At 40.8% G+C, this 19,799-nt stretch overlaps 1 protein-coding gene across 6 annotated transcripts in view; it reads right to left on the reverse strand.

Annotated features, from left to right (window-relative positions):
• Ask1 (apoptotic signal-regulating kinase 1) overlaps positions 1 to 19,799 on the reverse strand; it is an 843,483-nt gene that overhangs the window by 255,846 nt on the left and 567,838 nt on the right. For all 6 annotated transcript variants that reach the window (XM_090379009.1, XM_090379010.1, XM_090379014.1 and 3 more), the window contains one exon: positions 135 to 306. In XM_090379009.1, coding sequence (XP_090235135.1) covers positions 135 to 306 — 172 coding nt within the window. The remainder of the gene's footprint in view (positions 1 to 134; positions 307 to 19,799) is intronic.

Below are 19,799 nucleotides of genomic sequence, written 5' to 3' on the forward strand. Positions count from 1 at the left end.
TGCACTAGTCCCGATGTGTCCCAAATAACCGGAATAGACTGTATTTACAATTTATTTAGAGAGAGGAAAAAAAACTGTACTCGGGGAAAGTATATCATGATGAAATGTAACAGTTTCATTAAGTAAATACTTACACTCTCTGCATCGTCACTAAGTACTTTACACATTGTAATTCTTCTCTGGGAATCTTTTTTCAATAAATAAAATCCACCTTGTCCTTCTTCTGTTTGGGGACTATCAATTGGAGGACTGAGGAGCCCAGAGCTTGATCTTCTCATAACTGATGAGCTGTCCTGACCATCAGAGCTACAAAAGCAGCAATGGGAAAGTAAATGGAGGAATATCCAAATTGCATTTATTATTTCATATTCATTTTACAATACAGGCATATAAAGGCATCAGACTTGCAAAAATCTGGAGTAATGAAATATGTTTCGACAAAGTGCTGTACACTCTAGGTAAATTATATGAAACTAATTTTCCTCTCAGTTTCATTAAATTCAACGGAAGTAACCTATTCTATATATAACATATTCAAATTTAAAATTCAAATTAATTGGTGAAGTGTTGAGTTGAGCTAATGCACTTTTGTACAACTGTACAAAATAAACAGTTGTAAAATTTGAAAAATGGTGAATTGTTTTTATTTTCTTGTCCATAAATGCTATTTATGGACAAGACAGTTTGTGGCAGTTCCACTTGAGAACAGGCCATTCATTGTATGGCTTTGATAACCTCAATTGATGTTCTAGATTAAGAATGTCATTGTATTTATTTATTTTTATGTTACATTATAATTTTCATCTTTATATTTGGGATTTATCCATAATCTGACATTATACATTTTAACATTCATTTTAAGAGATAAAATTATTGGGCTTATCGGAACAGGATGGAAAAAAAACTTGACAAAAAACATTCCAATAATCCAACAATTTAAACACCAATTTTTACGATGTTTCTAAATCCTTTTCTATTTTCTTTCACTAGTTTCCATGATACCACATGGATGGTAGGCTCTGCACTTTAGACTTGACAAAGAAATCCAGAAGGATTTTGAAATGTAGTCAAAAATTTGTTTTTAAGTGGTTATTTAGAATGTTTTTTTGTCAAGTTTCAATAAACTTTGTGAATTTTGCTTATATTTATATGGAATTCAGTGTTTGTTTTTTAATCTGTTATTAGAATTAGTGATTCCCATGTCATTCTCCAAAGAAATTAATTTTTTATTAGCTTCTTGAAAATTCACAATATAATATGGAGGGCACACTAAACTTATTCTGTAAATTCAAGTTAAAGTTCTGAATTTCTAATTAAACCATTTTATTGTTTGTATCCAATTGCATACACCACAACTATGGCTTTTGGTAGCTATAGCTTTGGTGTGTATATTTTATCTCAAATAACTATTAACTTATATATAGATAGTAGTTACACTGCAGTATAACTACTACCTATGTAGGTAAATAAAAATACATAGAGTATTTTTATTTTTCCCCATTATATTCTAATATTTCTTTTCAAAAATAGAAATAAATGATCTTATCTAAAGCAATTTATTTCTATTTTCATGCAATAGTATTAGTATTAGTAATGGCCGCATGGTGCAAGAAAGCCTATGGCTTATGCTTCACCAGCAAAAAAAAAAAAAAAAACCCCGAATAAAACAATGATAAAAAAAAACAAACAAACAAAACAAAAACTAATAATTAATAAAAGAAAAGGAAATTAAACCTATCATCCTATGCATTTCCCTCACCTGAAGGTACTATCCAGATGACCTTTGAATTTCCCCAAACTGTCAGCATCTACCACCCATGTAGGCAACTTATTCCAGTTATTTATAACTCGCTAGCTGAAATAAAACATCCTGCAGTCCAATCTAAACCCCCCCCCCGTAACTTGAATTTATGTCCCCTAGTTCTAGCATCATTTATAATCGTGAATATTTCGTCCTCATTCATTTTACTGATGCCTCTCAGAGCCTTAAACACCTCAATCAAATCTCCTCTAAAGTGTCTAGTTTCCAAATTCTGCAACCTACAGGTGACAACAGGTGAATACCTCAAGGTCCAAAAGGTCAGTAACTGTTAATACTTATGCTAATGCCGTATCTAATGGATTTTGCTTGACGCCAGCAAAAACCTCTCTCTCATGACCAACAATAGTATACACGCAGTCAAACAAACGCTCTTACAAATGAAGCAACCGCTATTACTTCCCGGGAAAATGGAATAGTAATTTTTGCTACCAAGGAAAACACCCCCTTAGAGCAGTACCTTACAGCGATCGCAGAGAAAGTACCACCAAAAAATATTACCCACGAATCCTGTGTGGCGGGAACTGTGCAGGTGTATTTCAGCCACCCCTCATGGGCACAAACTATCCTGCAAAAAGGAATAGACGTCGGTCTTCATCACCTAAAAGTGGCGCCAATTGCCTTAGCCAACAAAAGTTACAATTTCAAACGTCTCACCTGAAATCCCTCATCAATTTCTGAGAGAAATTTTATCCAAATACGGATCAGTTACTGGGAAAATACGCGCACACTCTGCAGCAACCACGAAACCGGAATTTCCGCATATAAAACGTTTCTGCAGGCAAGCACTTATGCACTTCGCCAACAATGACGCAGCAAACATCCCAAAACTTATCAATGCCGATCTAAAAGGAATAATTTACACCTTCTATACCTCCATTTCCTCACAATGTTTCTTCTGCCACGGGGAGGGTCACATCAGGAAAAACTGCCCGCATATCTCTAACTCTTCTGAAAGTAATACCAAAATTCAGGCGGCACCAACCTGGGTCGGGCCAGATGCACAAAGCGAGCTGACTGTTGGAGATAATGGGGATGCTGAAGAAACTGTCAAACATTCTGAGATGCTTCCCACAACAAATTCTTCAGAAAAAGAAAATTCAAAGACCACAGAAGATCAGGATGCAATCTCTTCAGGAGACCGACCAACCGAAACAAGAGTCCTATCTCGGAATCAACCCCCAAGGCAGATCACGTCCAAAGTCACAAAACAGAAGAAGACAATGCACACGGCAACAGGAAAAGAGCAAACCGCTAACAAACACAACAGGGGCGACGAAAATAAATACAGAACACCACAGAAAAGAAACGGTCAGATCTCAAATAAGTCCATCATACCACCAAGTATGGAAATAAATAAACAGCTACAAACCAATCAAGATCCAAATGAAGAAGAAGAACCCGAATTTCTGGGCACTGAAGAAGAGACCAACTGTGATTCTCATGATTCAAGTGCTTCAGAGGACGAGGAAAGCGATTTTCCCTACACTAAAGGTCATTTAACTGTGGAAAAACTACGCTCCTTTCTACGGGAAGTATGCGGCTCCCCACAGAAACTGGTGACAGCTCTGAAGTTCACCTCTAACATACCCGAGCTGATCTCACAACTTACAGATCTGTGTTCCAAATTAAAAGGAAAGAAGGACAGGGCAGATGTGAATAGATCCAAGTGCCTGTACTACCTGATTAACGGGCTCGAACAGCAATATCATCAATCAGGATGTTAACCGCCCCAAAACTTGCAAAACCCTTACCTTTATTCCTGCAGATAATGCTGACTCTTAGCATGCTATCACTTAATGTAAGAGGATGCGCCTCTGCATTGTGCAATAAGCTGATCCTTCACCAGGTCCAACGACATCATGCCGACCTACTCTTCCTACAAGAAACAAATATTAAAACAGACACAAGGCCATCCTTGAAATGGACAGATTGGCCATATGTATTCCATCATTCTCCAACACAACAACAACATCATGGAGCAGGAGTGAGTGTCGGCCTTCATTAGAAGTCCGCCTGCAAGCTCAATGTGATAGCAGAGATCGCTGGCTACGCAATTTACGCACGCCTGGATACACCCCAGAAGGAAACCCTGCACCTTTTTAACATCTACATGCCACAGCAGGACAGACTTGCTATTAAAATAACCAACTTCATACAAAGCCACCTCTCTACTATAGATCGAGCACATATCATTCTTGCTGGCGACTTCAACTGCACTCTTGACCCAGAAATGGACGGAGCACGATGCACTGAGCACCGCACAACATTAATCAACAACCTGCAGGCCTTGATAAACAAAAATGAACTGGTCAACATATTTAAACACCAGCACCCAGAAGAAAAGTCCTACACCTGGAGATCAGCAAATACAGCATCTGAAAGACTACCTTACCAAGCCTGACTGGACAGATACTACATCCCAAAACACACCATCCCCCTGGTCAGAAGCATCACACATTTGCCATCTTATATCTCAGATCACTCCTTTATCAAATTACAGCTCACCCAATCACTACAAAAGTGGAGGTGCTTATTGGATGTTCAACAATAGCCTTCTTCAAGACAAGGAATACATCTCTAAACTGCAAGACCTGATATCGAACCTTGCCCAATTCAAAGACAGATTGGAGCCCATGAAGCCATGGTGGCCTAGATTTAAAAGTAAACTGAAATCATTCTTGCAAACCTACAGCCATCAGAAAAGTCAACAAAAGTGTAATAACCTCTATCAACTTGAGCAAAGGCTGAAAAATCTCCCATCTGATAGTCAGACCTATCAGTCAACACTACAAGTCATACAAACCCACTTAGAACACTCTGCAAAATGCGCCCTGCTCAGATTGAGATACACCCACATAAATCTATCTGATGCCCCGACAAAATACTTTTTCTCATTAGAAAGCAGACATCAGAAATCAACCACCATCACTACCATTCAACTGCAAAACGGAAACATACTGAAGTCCCAGAGGAAATCTTCTCTGAAGTAACAAGATTTTATAGAGAAATTTACAGTTCTCAAGAAACCTCTACAAAGGCAACAGAGGAAATCCTTTCAGGACTTAAAAAATCTCCCATACAGCCCAGTGCAGTATGGAGAAACAAATCACCCTATAAGAACTAACAGCAGCATGCAAAGCCCTTTCCAAAAATAAATCACCAGGTCTGGACGGACTGACTTCTGAATTCTTCCAAACGTTTTGGCATCAACTCGGAGTGCTACTCTTTCGAATGCTTGAAGAAGCTCCGTCCCGTGGACTACTGGCTTCGGTCACCACCTCTGTCGCTCGACTGATTCCCAAGAAAGGGGATCGCACCAATTTACAAAACTGGCGCCCAATTTCCTTAATGAATACGGACTGTAAAATCATTTCCAAAGCCATCGGCAATAGATTAAAAGCCACTCTCCCCGACTCCATCAGAGACCCGAAATGCCCGATCTATCTGAAAGCCAAGAGTCTCTCTACCAAGGAAGAATTAACTATGGGGACACGAATTAAAAACTTTAATTCTGCAATGATAAAGATCTTCCAGACAAATTCACAACGGGCCAGAGCAGTGGCCGACCAGGTCAGAGTAAAAGCAGAGCCATATGTACATAAAAAGCTGGTCAGGGGCTATCCACTGCACTTCAAAATTATTCAGACAGATGAAGATACCCCGTGGGCGGCCATATTGATCAAAAATCAGAACATCACAGCCACCAGGATCACGCAGTTCTGCACGACCTGGGCCGCATGCGCACACCTTATCACAGCCCTGGGCAGCTTCTACGTGGTAGCACTATACTGCTGACCAAGAGAAGAAATAACCTTCGCAATAAACTACTTACAACGACTTTTGGATACACTGCCTAACCAAAAAATTATCATCGGCGCGGATGTCAACTGTCGTTCGCCAGCATGGCATAGTACTACACCAGACAGAAGAGGCACCAGAAACGGCCAACTTCTGGAGGACTTTCTCATGGGCTCCCAATTTACTGTTCTAAACCAGCCACATCATCTGCCAACCTATTGTAATACCCTGTGGGAGGCCACGATCGACATATCTCTGGCAACAAGAAATCTTGCTGGGTTCGTGACTGACTGGAGGGTTGAAGATTCGTGGACCACTTCGGACCACCGGGTCATAACCTACAAGATAACAAGAGTCCTAACAAGAACATCACTAGCCAAGCAGATGACAAACAGATCACCAGTGAATGAAGCGGTGGAACACAATCCAGGAAGTTTAGACCCGCAAGCCGACCCGGACGTACTGCAAGATAAGACAACTAAAATAATCACAGATACAAGCAACGAAGCTATCAAAAAGAAGAACCCGAAACCCGGAGCCAACCCCTGGTGGACTCTGGAAATCAGTGCCCTCCGCAAAGTGGTAACCAAAAAAAGAAAGGAGTTTCAACGAGCGCGCAGGACATGGCCAGAAGCCGAAGTAGAAGCCCTCGGGCAACATTATAGGGAAGCCAGAAACCGATACATGGACGGCATCTGGAAAATTAAGGAACGAACTTGGGAATGCTTAGTGACAACAACTGGAAATGATGACCCTTGGGGAACAGTCTACAGGGTTATTACCAACAAACTCCCTAGGGGGGAGGTAGTGACTACCACACGAACCACACAAAGTCAAATGACAACAACTTGGGAACAATCGGTAGACAACATCTTGAATGCCATATTCAAGGAACTGGCAGTCCCAACTCTACAGGAACAAAATCATCTCTGTCAAGAAAACCTGAACTACAATACACAAATCATGGAGCCCCCCTTCACCAGGGAGGAGCTCAGTACTGCTGCTGCTGGCCGGATAAGAAAGAGAAAATGTCCCGGCCTAGATATGATAGAACCCGAAATACTTAAAAAAGTAATAGAATATACACCACACAACTTCTATTGACCCTGTTCAACAGATGTCTAGAGGTAGGGAAATTCCCAACAAAATGGAAAATGGCCAACAAACTTATCATCAAGAGTCCGACTAAGAAATCAGAGTGCCCGAAATCCTACAGGCCCATCGCACTTCTTTCAGTAGTTAGCAAATTATTTGAAAGGCTACTGCACAAACGAATCCTCCATCACTACAAAGCAGCTGGCCTCCTAGCTGGGAATCAGTTTGGATTTAAACCGGGATCCTCCACAACAGAAGCATTCAGAAACCTAACTAACAAGGTCAAAGAATGTAACAACAAATATTTCCTCATAATAGTGATTGAATTTGCCGGGGCGTTCGACTCACTCTGGTGGCCGAGCGTCTTGGGCAGACTCAGGAAAGCTAAAGTACCCATTAACCTCTATAAAGTCATAGAAACCTATCTCTCACAAAGAAAAATTGAGATAAACACTCCATACAAAAAGATTGCAAGAACAGTACACGGAGGATGCCCACAGGGGTCTGTATTGGGCCCACTCCTCTGGAACTTGGTATTTGATGAGTTCTTGAGAATGGACCTAGGTGCAGTGGGGGTGCAGGCCTTTGCAGATGAGCTGATTTTGACAGTGCAAGCAAACTCCAGAGCTCAATTGGAAATCCTAGCTAATCAAGCCCTGCAGATATTCCAACAGTGGGCCAAGAAGAATTTAACAATTTCACCAACAAAGACATTGTCGGCGGTGCTCAAAGAAACCCTGCAACTGAGACAACCACCCCAGATTAAGATTGATGGGACAACTATCAAGTTTGCTAGTCAACTAAAACACCTGGGTGTCATACTAGACAATAACTTATCCTTACAACCACATCTCAAATTCCTAAGACAAAAGATCAGAAACTACTCTGCCATGGTAGCTAGGGTCACAAGGCGAGACTGGGGTCTCAAAAAGCGCACCCTAGCCTTATACTACAAGATAACCTTCCTCCCAATAATTACATATGCTTCAGCAATCTGGTATGACAACACTGCCTTGGTCGTAAATAAGAGAACCCTCGATGCAATTCAACACACCATCCTCCTCACTACCACCCATGCCTACAGAACGGTGAGTAACCCAGCACTTCAGGTGATAGCAGTAGTACTTCCACTTGATCTTGAAATCGCAAGAACAGGACTCCTCTACTACTTATCTAAGGGAATAACCACCACTTTCTTGGAATTTACAATAGACCCAACAAATAACCATAAGGCAGAAAAGATCCGACTTCAGTCTCACCTGCTGCAGGTGTGGCAGGACAGGTGGGCAGAAACAACCAAAGGAGCAATCACCCACAAGTTCTTACCGCAACTTGAAAAAATCTATCCAAAATCGCCTACTTGGTTCTTTCCGGGGTTGCAAACAACATATTTGCTAACTGAACACGGCCCCTTTAATGCAAAGTTAATGGACTTCGCCCTTGTAGAGGACCCATGCTGTACATGTGGAGAGATTGAAACCTGGGAACACCTCATGTACGACTGTCCGCAATACGAGGATCTCAGGTGCATTCTAATCACGAGTATAAGATATAAGATACCCCAGAGTGCAAGAGTTTCACCTACTGGATTCAGAGGAGGAATACAGAGCCCTGACCAACTTCGCTCAAGAACTCTTTTCAAGAAGGAGAACACTATATGCAATACACCAGGAGTGAAAGACGACCAGCCAGATAACAAATTAAAACATCCTTTAGGACACACCCCAGAATGAAAATTATGTGGAAGCTACTAGCTGTCTACCAAGAAACCCTGCCTATGTACCAACAAATATGAGACCTAAGTGAAACTGACAAATATACTGAATGAAGATAGAGAACCAAAAACAAAGACATTCAACTTGGACGGGACACTATCCCACGAGTGACTCTACTACTGGACTTATGACCACACTATGACTGATGCAGGCTCACTGCCATGTAGCCAAATGGCGATCTCTACCAGCTCCTTTGTCTGGTACCTTTTTTTCCTATCCCTTGCAGGGGGGAGGAGGAGATGGTCTTCCTGCTTCCTCCCTCCCCTACCACCCCCATATATTTCGCCTGGTGAGGCATGGCATGCCTTATTGACCATCTGGGGTTGCCTTCCCTATCGACCCCATACTTCTGTCTTTCTCTCCCAGTCTTCAGTCTCTTCCCCCTACTCTGACTAATACGCCAGCGTAAAACCCACATAACTAATCAAAATTAACGATTTCTAAACTGAAAACTGAACCATATCAACCTCTTCTGGCTTTTCTAAACTTAAATGAACCCCGTTTTTTTTTTTTTTTTTTTTTTAAGGTCCTAGCCACCGAAATCTCAGGAAATTAGGTGGCAGGACCTGCCAGAGTGCATATAAGCTACTGGATTCCTGGTCTGCCTCCACGGGGCGTAAGTGGGGCAACGTTGGGCCCCAATTGGGGTTTAGCGGCTAAGCGACCAGAAGAACAATGGTACATGACATTAAATGATCCAAGACCCACACACTACTAAATCTCTGGCATTTACAGCATACTGTAACACACCACAGTGTAAACTACGCGGAGATGGGGGGGAACCCCTGGTGCCGCTTGACCCTAAACACACTTACACTGATCACCAACAAACATACTCTGTACCTGGAAGATCGATTCATGACAATCTACATCTGATCCGAGACCTCCTCTCCACTGCAAACAGCCAAAGAGAATTCCTAGCACTAATTAGCCTTGACCAGAAAAAGGCATTCGACAGCATTGAACACAGCTACCTATTTCAAACCTTGAAAGCCTTTGGATATGGACCTTACATCATCGGAACAATCCGTCTGCTATACAAGGAAGCCAAATTCTGCCTGAAACTCAACAACCAGCTCACCTGCCACTTTCCGTTTTCCAGAGGGATAAAACAAGGCTACCCACTCTCTGGACAACTCTACGCAATTGCCATAGAACCATTCCTTAATAAAATTGCCACCAGTATACAATCCCGATGAACGCTGCTACCAGAACCCCACCTAAATATAACCTACTCAGCATACGCAGATGACGTCACAATTGCAATACGCCACGAGAGCGAATTTGAAGTCATTCAAAAGGCTCATGATCTCTATGCTCAAGCATCAGGCGCAAAACTCAACCACTGTAAGTCCAGCGGCCTGTGGGCTGGCAATTGGAAAACTAGAACTGACTCTCCCCCATCCATGGCACATAGTCCAGCGAGGGACAGAATACCTAGGCGTGTACCTCGGCAATACCGTCCTTTTCTCCCAGAAGAAGTGGCCCGAATTGCTGAGTCGTTTCAACAAAGTACTCGGGAAATGGAGATGCGTGTGCACCACATCTTCGCTGAGAGGGAGAGTGCTTGTGGTCAATCATATGGCGGCAAGCGTTCTCTGGCACACCTTCAAAATTCTCACTCCACCTGTTGACTTCCTCCACCAAATCCAGGCATCTGTCCGAAGCTTCCTTTGGAACAAAACCAACTGGATGTCCTGCTCCAAACTTAGCCAGCTACTTACTCATGGGGGTCAAGGGTTGGTCTCTCTTGACGACAAAATCACAGCATTCCGGATCACCTTTCTTCTTAAGCCAGTGCAAACAAAATACCCACATTCCGACACTATGGATAAACTACTAGCAACAGCCACTAGAGGACTATTTCTTTCAATAATATTGAGAATGGATATGGCACAAGCACCACTCAAACTACTGCCGTTTTATAAAGACGCACTATACCGCTGGAAAAAGTTATCCTTCACCATAATCTTGAGAGAACATCCCTTCCAGGAATACTTTCAGACCCATACAATAAAAAAGAATACTTACAATAAAAGGAATAATAGATCCTGCAAATGATGACATTCTCTTCTTCCCTACGTGGAACTGGGCAGGAATAAGAACCATAGGCGACCTCTTGACACCAAGCCTTGAATGGAAAGGATCAGAAGATTTGTCCATTAAAACCATAAATGCAAAGCAGCAACACATACATCTCAAATCAGCGATCACACAAGCTCTTCCAGACATCACTACAACTAAAGGGATTGGAAATGTCACTGGATCCTCGCCTACACCAACCTTCGTCATCACATCACCAGAAGACACGGTACCTCCGTCTCCTGGACCCTCCAAAAAAGTCTATCAGCTAATCATGTCTCGCCATACAACCAAGATTTTCCTCATCATCCACCTGCCAAGCTGTCCCTGCACCCCTCTCCACTCGCCACAAGCCACCATCAAACTTTCAGTGGAACCTTCCATACAGGACAAAATGTTCCAAATCGGATGCAGACATCCAGTGGAGACTGTGGCACAACCACCCCAGTCAAGCTACAAATTTTCGGGTTACGCACCTCAAACTACTGCCACTTCTGCGCCACTCCAGGTACCCTGGAACACATACCTGGCATGCCCTGTGAACAAGGAACTCATCAAATACGCTTTGGATGCAGCAAAGCTTGCCTGCAATCACGCCCACACTTCGGAGGAGAGGACTACTGGTACCTGCTTCACTCTGAGCAGACAGCACACACTACCTGCAACTTCCTATTCATTGTGGCCAAGACCGTCATTTACAACTTATACTTGAAGCACACAAGAAGCAGTGACGATGTGCCTCCTGTCAACACATTGGTGCAACATCTGAAGTGGAGCCTACGGAGGAAGTTGCAGACCAGATTTCTACTTGAATTCCACAGCAAAAGACCAGAAGCTGTGGATCATCTTAACAGCGAATGGAACAGTGGCGGTCACCTCTTCTCCATCACTGAACAGTCCATCACCTTCAACGTGTGACACTTAATATGAGAATGATCCAACGCCAAGAAACTGTTTTCTTAATTCCTGAAATTGAAATGTTGAAACGTTTGTATTTCATTCTAAAAAGTTTTCTTCATCTTTCCTTTTTTTGCTTTTGTCCATAGAATGTAAATAGTTGTTGAAAACGTATCTACTGTTCACGTTTTAATAACAAAAAAAAAAAAAAAAAAAAAAAATATCCATCCATCACCCAACCAGCTTACCTATTCCCACCTACCAACCAGCTTACCTATTCCACCTACCAACCAGCTTACCTATTCCCACCCATTCACCTGTCTATCTATTAATCTATAATATTTATCTGCTTACTATAATTATTACCTTATTTAATTTAAATAATTATTTTTTTAACCACTAAAAAAAATTACATTTTGTTGGAATGTGCCCCTAGGACCTTTGCACCCACAAGGTTAACCTAATGGACAGACCGGTTCTAGACGTTGTGTGGAATTGGAATTTTGTTAATTAACACTTTTTATTTTCCCACCTACATACAGCCATTTCCTACCCCCTGAAACCATATACCTTAGCATACTAATATCCCATACTACGCTTTATTTGACATTTTTGTGCCTTCAAAATCGCCTTCCTGCATTGTGCATCAAATTCTGGCACCCATAATTACTTTTTATTTTTATTATTTATCTAATTTTAATTGAACAGGCAGTCTCCAATTTATGTAATTTCAATATGTTTTTAATTAAAATTTTTAAACACTCAATTTAAAAACTTTTGCTTCTTCTCTCCCTTCATCAAAAAGCTTTGTAAGAAAGAAAATAGCAGCATGGCTCAGTTTATTATTGGCAGTGTGCCAATCAGTTACCCGTAGCCTAATGGTCAGGTGCATGGGTGCATAAGTACACGTGCCTTGAGTGACCGGGATTCAAGCCCGTGACTGCTGAATACAGTGCTGTTTATCTTGTTAACTATCTTGTTAAACTCCTCTGACTGTTTGGTCGTCCCAGAGTATAAACAGAAAATTTATTTATTTATTTATTTATTTATTAACCTGCCCACAGGCATGAAAAGGACTGTTCTTTGTCTAATTGTGGAAGGTCACTAAGAACCCATGTGCTAATCATTAAAAAATAATTCAAAACTGTTCACTTCTTTGACAATTTTATTTTCAACTTTTTCTGAACACAACTGTGAAAATTCCATTCTTTATATCAAAAGCATATATTTTTAATTAATTTTTGAAATTAAAACTCCCTTTGGACCTATCGGTGAACAAAATGCAAATTTAAAAATAAATGCTTCAACAGCTGCCTGCAATTGGATGGCAGTCTGTCACTAACAGGAACACTCACTGCATGAAATGTGCTTGTCAACAGTTTGAGTTGGATGATGCCTTAACCAGCACGGTGTCACATGGCACACTGACTCACAAAGGATCCATGCAGTGTTACCTAGTGCCACAAGTCTGTACTAGACAAAGTTCCCCTCGTAATATTCAAATTTCGAGATCATTTGGGTAATACCTAGTATTAGGTCATACTGTTAATAAGACCGTATACTTTCAAATCATTAAGTGTTTGAGAAATGCTGTCCAGGAGGAGAAGAAATGTCTGTGGACAAGAAACAATTTTATCCCAAGCACGGTACTAAGTACTATAGGTTCTAATACCTCTCATGTTTGGGGTTTACATAAAAAAAAAAAAAAACAGTTACAGAAATTATTCCATGACTATTCTCTGCTAATCATGTAACAGTTATTTTTGAATACCCTGCCACTCTGGAGCTTTTATCTCCTCCTTATGCCAATGTGATTTTTATGTTTTTTTCCAAACTAACAGAAACTGTTAAAAGAGATGCTAATATTTCAGTGAGGCAGAAACAGTGGGAGATATGGCAAACATGAACAAGGAACTTTTCAAAATCGTTTCTGCAAGCATATAGTTGATGAGAAAATGTGCAATAATCTGTAAACATTTTATCTATTTAAATAAATAAAAAAAAAATATATATATATATTTATATATATATATGTATATTTATTTATTTTTTTCCCATCAATTTCATCAATGCTTTCACAAATTTCATCAATATTCATTTCACAAATATACATGGTCTCAATTCTAATCTCAACGATGTCCATTTCCACTTGCAGTCTGCCAAACCACATGTACTTTTTCTGACAGAATCTCAGTTATCAGTTGATTCAACTACTGCTCATCTCAGATGTCCAAATTATTCGTTGTATGATTCCTTTCGCCTCAAAGGTGGTACATGTGCATATGTCCGTTCTGATATTCCCTGTCAGAGACTTGGCAATTTGAAATCTCCTATCTTTGATCTTCTCTGGCTTAAAATCTCTTTACCTCATTGTGCCAAATTCATCTGTTGTCTCTACCGTGCTCCCAACTCCACTAATCACTTGGAGCTCTTTGACTTCCTCTCTTTGCAACTTGACTTTCTCCAGTCCAACTTTCCTAACAGTGAGGTAATTTTCCTTGGTGATTTTAATGTTCACAAATCCAGCTGGCTTCCGTTTTCTAGTCACACCGACCCAGCTGGTCGGGATGCTGAGGCTTTTGCAATTACTAATGACCTAGCACAGATTGTTCGTTTACCTACAAGAATACCGGACAATCCTAATCACACAGCCAATACTCTTGATCTTTTTCTCACAAACAACCCTTCTAAGTACACGGTCAAAGTGAGAGGTCCTTTAGGTACTTCAGATCACAACTTGGTGATTGTCTCTTCTCCAATGGAACCTTTATCTCATGGCTATTCCCAACCTTGTGTTGTTTGGCATTACAAGAATGCAAAATGCGATGACCTGCGAGACTTATTTTCTTCTTTTCCTTGGTCGGATTACTGTATCAAAACTTCTGATGTCAACGTTTGCTCCGATCGTGTCAGTGAAATTATTCTTGCAGGAATGGAATCCTTTATCCCACACTCCACTTTAAAATCGTGTCCTTTATCTCCTTGGTTTTAAAATAAATGTGCTAAGGCTGTTCAAGAGAAGAAAGTTGCATATCGAAATTGGCTTGTTTCGAATTCTTCAGTTTCATTTTCTGCCTACACCAAAGCTCGCAACAATTGTAAAGCAGTTATTAATCAGCGCAAACAGGCTAACAGTAGAAAACTTTCTTCTTGCCCTAATGGTAGCTGAGCATTCTGGTCTCTTGCCAAAGCTATTGGCCGCAACTTTTGCCCATCTCTGCTCCCACCTCTGTCCAAACCAGATGGTTCTGTTGCCACTTCAGATAAGGATAAAGCTGACCTGCTAGCATCCCATTTTTCTTCCAACTCATGTATTAATGATCTTGGTAAAACACCTCCCACCATCCCCAACACGCTCCATTCAATGCCTCCTGTGGTCTTCCTTCAAATGGATTTCAGAAGGATTTTGACGAATCTTGATGCTAAGAAAGCTCCAGGTCCTGAGGGTATTTCTCCACTTGTTCTCAAAACCTGTGCTCCTGAAATTACTCCTATTCTTTGCCGCCTTTTTTCACTTTCTTATTCCAAAGGTGTTTTTCCTTCTGCTTGGAAATTTGCTCATATCCAGCCAGTTCCTAAAAAGGGTGATAAATTCCTCCCATCCAATTATCGTCCCATTGTAATTACTTCTACTCTTTCTAAAGTAATGGAGAAATCAATTACCCGCCAACTATTAAACTACCTAGAAACCTTCCGTCTGATCAACGATCGCCAGTATGGATTCCATCAGTGTCAATCCACTGGTGATATTCTTGCTTATGTTACCCATTTATGGACTAATTCAATGGAAAGGTTCGGCGAAACACAAGTAGTTGCTCTTGACATCTCAAAGGCTTTTGATCGTGTTTGGCATAAAGGTCTTCTAAACAAGCTTACATCTTATGGTTTGCCAACTGTTTTTAGTAATTGGTTATCCAGTTTTCTCTCTGATCACTCACCGAGGGTGATGGTAGATGGCTCTCTGTCTTCTAACTTCTTCACTAATGCCGGTGTCCCCAAAGGTTCAGTTCTTTTCCCCACTCTTTTCCTCTTGTATATTAATGACCTTCTTCCATTGACTCGAAATCCTATCCATAGTTTTGCCGATGATAGCACATTGCATTCCACTTTCCATTTTGAGAAACCTTGTCCTGCTCAATCAGCTTCAACTTCTCGAAAATCTGCTACCGATTCCTTAAATGCCGATCTTCAGGTAATTCTCCAGTAGGGCAAAGACAACTTGGTTAATTTCAAACCATTCTAAAATTCAGTCTTGTCTTATATCTCGCAAAAAGGATTCTTCTGCTCCTATGCTTATCTTTAGTGACATTCCGATTTCTAGGAAAAACGATATATCTCTTTTGGGGATTAACCTGACTTCTAATCTCTCATGGAACAAGCACATAACAAATATTGCTTCCTCCGCATTTAAAAAACTTGGTTTTCTCTTTCGCTCTCACCTTTACTTTTCTTCCAAACAGCTGCTCACTCTGTATAAATCACAAATCCGCCCTACCATGGAATATTGTTCCCACATCTGGGGTGGTGCCTCCAAAACCTCTCTCAGGCTTCTTGATTCCATTCAGAAAAGGGCAGTTAGATTAATTAATGATTCATCTCTAACAGAATCTCTCCACTCGCTCTCTCATAGACATACTGTTTCTGCGGCATGCCTCTTCTACTTCCATGGGCACTGTTCTTCTGAATTGGCTACTATAGTTCCCACTCTCTCTTTCAAAACAGTCCAAACAATTGCACCACCAGCCAACATCCATTTACTGTCCAACTTCAAACTCACAGAACCAACTTTTCATCTTCCTCATTTATTCATTCAACTGCCGTTTTCTGGAACAACATTCCTTCATACATATTTCCCGGAAATTACAGTCTACAGAAGTTCAAGTCCTATGTCAACAAATATCTTCTTTCATCTTTTCAACCTCCAACCCAAGCATGGTACTAAGTACTATAGGTTCTTATACCTCTAGTGTTTCGGGTTTACATAAAAAAAAAAATCCACCTCATCTTTGGTCTTTTTCTTTAACATTTAAAGTCAAGCAGTATCCATTCCAAAATTTTTGGCTGTTTGTCATCAGTTCTTGATATGTGACCCCTCTATTCAATTTTAAGTGCTTCGTTCTTTCAGTTACATCACAGACCTTGGTTTGTTGGTGAATCCATGTATGTTTTTCGATCTCTCTCTCTCTCTCTCTCTCTCTCTCTCTCTCTCTCTCTCTCTCTCTCTCGGTTATGTTCAAAATTTGGCACTCCATACTTCTGGGTGTAACCCTCAGTCTCTGTAAAGCTTTGACATTCGATATCCATTGGAGGTGGTAGATGACTTTCATCAACCGGTGAAATACCAACACTTTGCTTATTGGAGGCTTGAAGTAGTGAAACCCATGTTTAGTCTCTAGAGCAAAGTTTTCGGCATCCCCCCCCCATACTTCTTCAACCCATGCACAATACTATGTACTATAGGTCTGATACCTTTCTTGTTTGGGGTTTTCATTAAAAAAAAAAAAAAAAAAAAAGTTCAATCAGATTGGTCCACTTGATATCAATGGTTGAACTATTGATGATGAGAAATTATTGAAGGTAAACATAAGAAAGGCAAATGGGGTGGTTGGAATCTATCCAGTTATATTAAAGAAGGCAGCACTGAAAGTAAGAAAACCCTTAGCCATTTGAGAGCTTCCTTGGACTCAGGGGAGGTACTCATGGACTGGAGATGTGCATATGTGACCCCAATCCAGAAAGGAGGAGGAGGATCAAAGGGAGACATAGGTAATTACAGACCTGTTAGTTTAACTTCTGTTCCAGGGAAATTTTGTTAAGGGGAAGTCTTTTCTGACCAATTTGATTGAATACTGTGATGTAGTCACAAAGGAACTGGATGCAAAGAATAATTTTGATATCATCTATTTGGATCTTAGAAAGGCTTTTGATACTGTTGCACATGGAAGACTAGTGCACAAATTGGAGCAGTGTGGCATTGGAGGCAAATTGCTGCTATGGATAAAGGGATGGTTAAGTGGGAGAAGACAGAGTGGTAATCAATGGACACTGCTCTTTGTGGACTAATGTTATTAGTGGAGTCCCCCCGGGTTCAGTGTTGGATCCATTGTTGTTTTCTGTATTCATTAATGATATTGAATGATGGTATATCAGGTCCAAGTCTGCAGACGAAACGAAGGTCGGCAGGGTTGTTAATGACAGTACGCTGCTGCAACAGGATCTAGAAAAGTTGAGTAGATGGGCTGAGAGGTGGCAAGTGAAATTTAACATTTACAAATGTAAAGTACTGCATATGGGAAGCAGTAACCCCAGAGTAACGTATCAACTCTGTGGTCCTAAACTGACAGTGATAGAGAGTGAAAAGGACCTGGGGGTAATTGTGTAGGCAGATGTGAAGTTTCTGAGCAGTGCAGATGGTCTGCAAGAGTAGCTCACGGTGTCTTGTCAGTGATATACAGGAATTTTTCTAGCAGGAATAAAGAGGTAATTATACTCTTGTATAAGGCAATGGTCAGGCCACACCTTGAGTACTGCATACAGGTCTGGAGGCCTCATTTTAAGAAGGATGTAGAGCTGTTGCAATAAGTACAGAGAAGGGCAATAAACGGTTGCTCTTACGAAGAAAGGTTTAAGTTTTGCAAATTAGTGTCTGGAGACTAGGTACCTGCGAGGTGATCTGATCGAGGTGTATAAAGCCTTGAATGGTTTAAGCATGCCCAATGCTGATGGGATTCTTCCTCTTGCTCAGAATAACTGACTGAGAGGGCATCAATTCAAATTGAGGAAGGACAGTTGTATGATGGATGTGCGGACGTTTGTCTTTATTTGTTGATTGCAGGAACAAACTTCCATCTGTCGTTTTAGATGTTTGTTTGGGTTTTTTTGGCACATTAGCTACTAAGGCTATAATGCGCCAAGACAAGTCGTTTTAGAAGTTGGTAGCTTAAATAGATTCAAGGCAGAATTATACAAACATTTGGAGAGAGTTGGATGGGTGAAATAAGGTTTTTTTTTTTTTTTTTTTTTTTGGCTGATGCTACATTAGCTGCTTTCTTGCATCATATGCCCTTGCTAATGCCCCAAAGCTAGAGTGTTACCAATTAAAGGAAATCACATGGGAGTAAAGACAAATCGCCATCAATAAATGAAATTGATACATAACAATCAACATGTGCTTGTAATTAGATAAAATTTAATTCATGAATTTTCCCTAATGATAACTGTACAAAATTCATAAATGCAATACTTAATTTCTAGAATTTTCAGTGGTTTTGTCAAATTCCTTCTGACATTCTTTTGATGGAAGACCACAGGAGGCAATAAATGGAACGTACTGGGAATGGTGGGAGGCAATTTACCAAGGTCATCAATACACAAATTGGAAGAAAAATAGGATGGTAGCAGGTCGACTCTTTCTTTGGCTGAAGTAAATAGAACCATTCGGTTTTGACAGAGGTGGGAAGAGATATGTGGAAATATTGTAGCAAAACAAAGGTTTAAATAAAGAAATAAAAGATTCCATCTTTACAAGAATAATTTCACTGACACGTTCCATGGTGAAATGGGGTAACACCAAGGTCAAGAACATTGCAACCAGGCTGATCCCCATTAGAAGTGGAATCTTTCAGGGAGATACTTTGAGCCTACTCTGGTTCTGTCTAGCCCTCAACCCATGACTCACCAACAGCAAGTACAGTATAACTTCAAAGAAGGTATAAAAAATAAACCCTGTACACCCTCTCCCAACTGATGTATGTGGATGACATCAAGCTCTACGCGGCAATCAAGAAGCAACTCCAGCAACTACTCCTGGTCACCGAAGGATTCAGCAATGATATAAGGATGGAATTTAGTCTAGACAAATGCAAGACCCAAAGGATGCATCAGGGGAAATTAGTCGGCCAAAACTATCAGCTGTGGATTCATAAAGATTGAAGCCATGACAGGAGTAGAGACCTACAAATACCTGGGGATCATGCAGGCACAGAAATTAGAGCACAAGGAAATCAAGGCCTGCCTAACTGAAAAATACCATCAAAGACTCAGAAGCCTGCTCGCAGCAAAGCTGAATGGAAGGAACACAGTTAATGCCATCAACACATAGACAGTCTCAGGGTTAACATCCTTCTTTGGGATCATACATTGGACTAACACCGAGCTGGAAGGTATCATGTGAAAGACAAGGACAATGTTGACCAAGAACTACCCCCACCACCCAAAGTCAGCCATGAAGAGACTGATAACAGCTCGGATAGAGAGAGGAAGGGGCCTAATAGACCTCATTGAGCAACAGAAAACAGTGGTAGCTAACCTGATAAATCACTTCTAGAGAA

This window comes from Mastigoproctus giganteus, chromosome 8 (genome assembly GCF_048544385.1).
Source record: "Mastigoproctus giganteus isolate SK-2022 chromosome 8, ASM4854438v1, whole genome shotgun sequence".
Lineage (NCBI taxonomy): Eukaryota > Metazoa > Arthropoda > Arachnida > Uropygi > Thelyphonidae > Mastigoproctus > Mastigoproctus giganteus.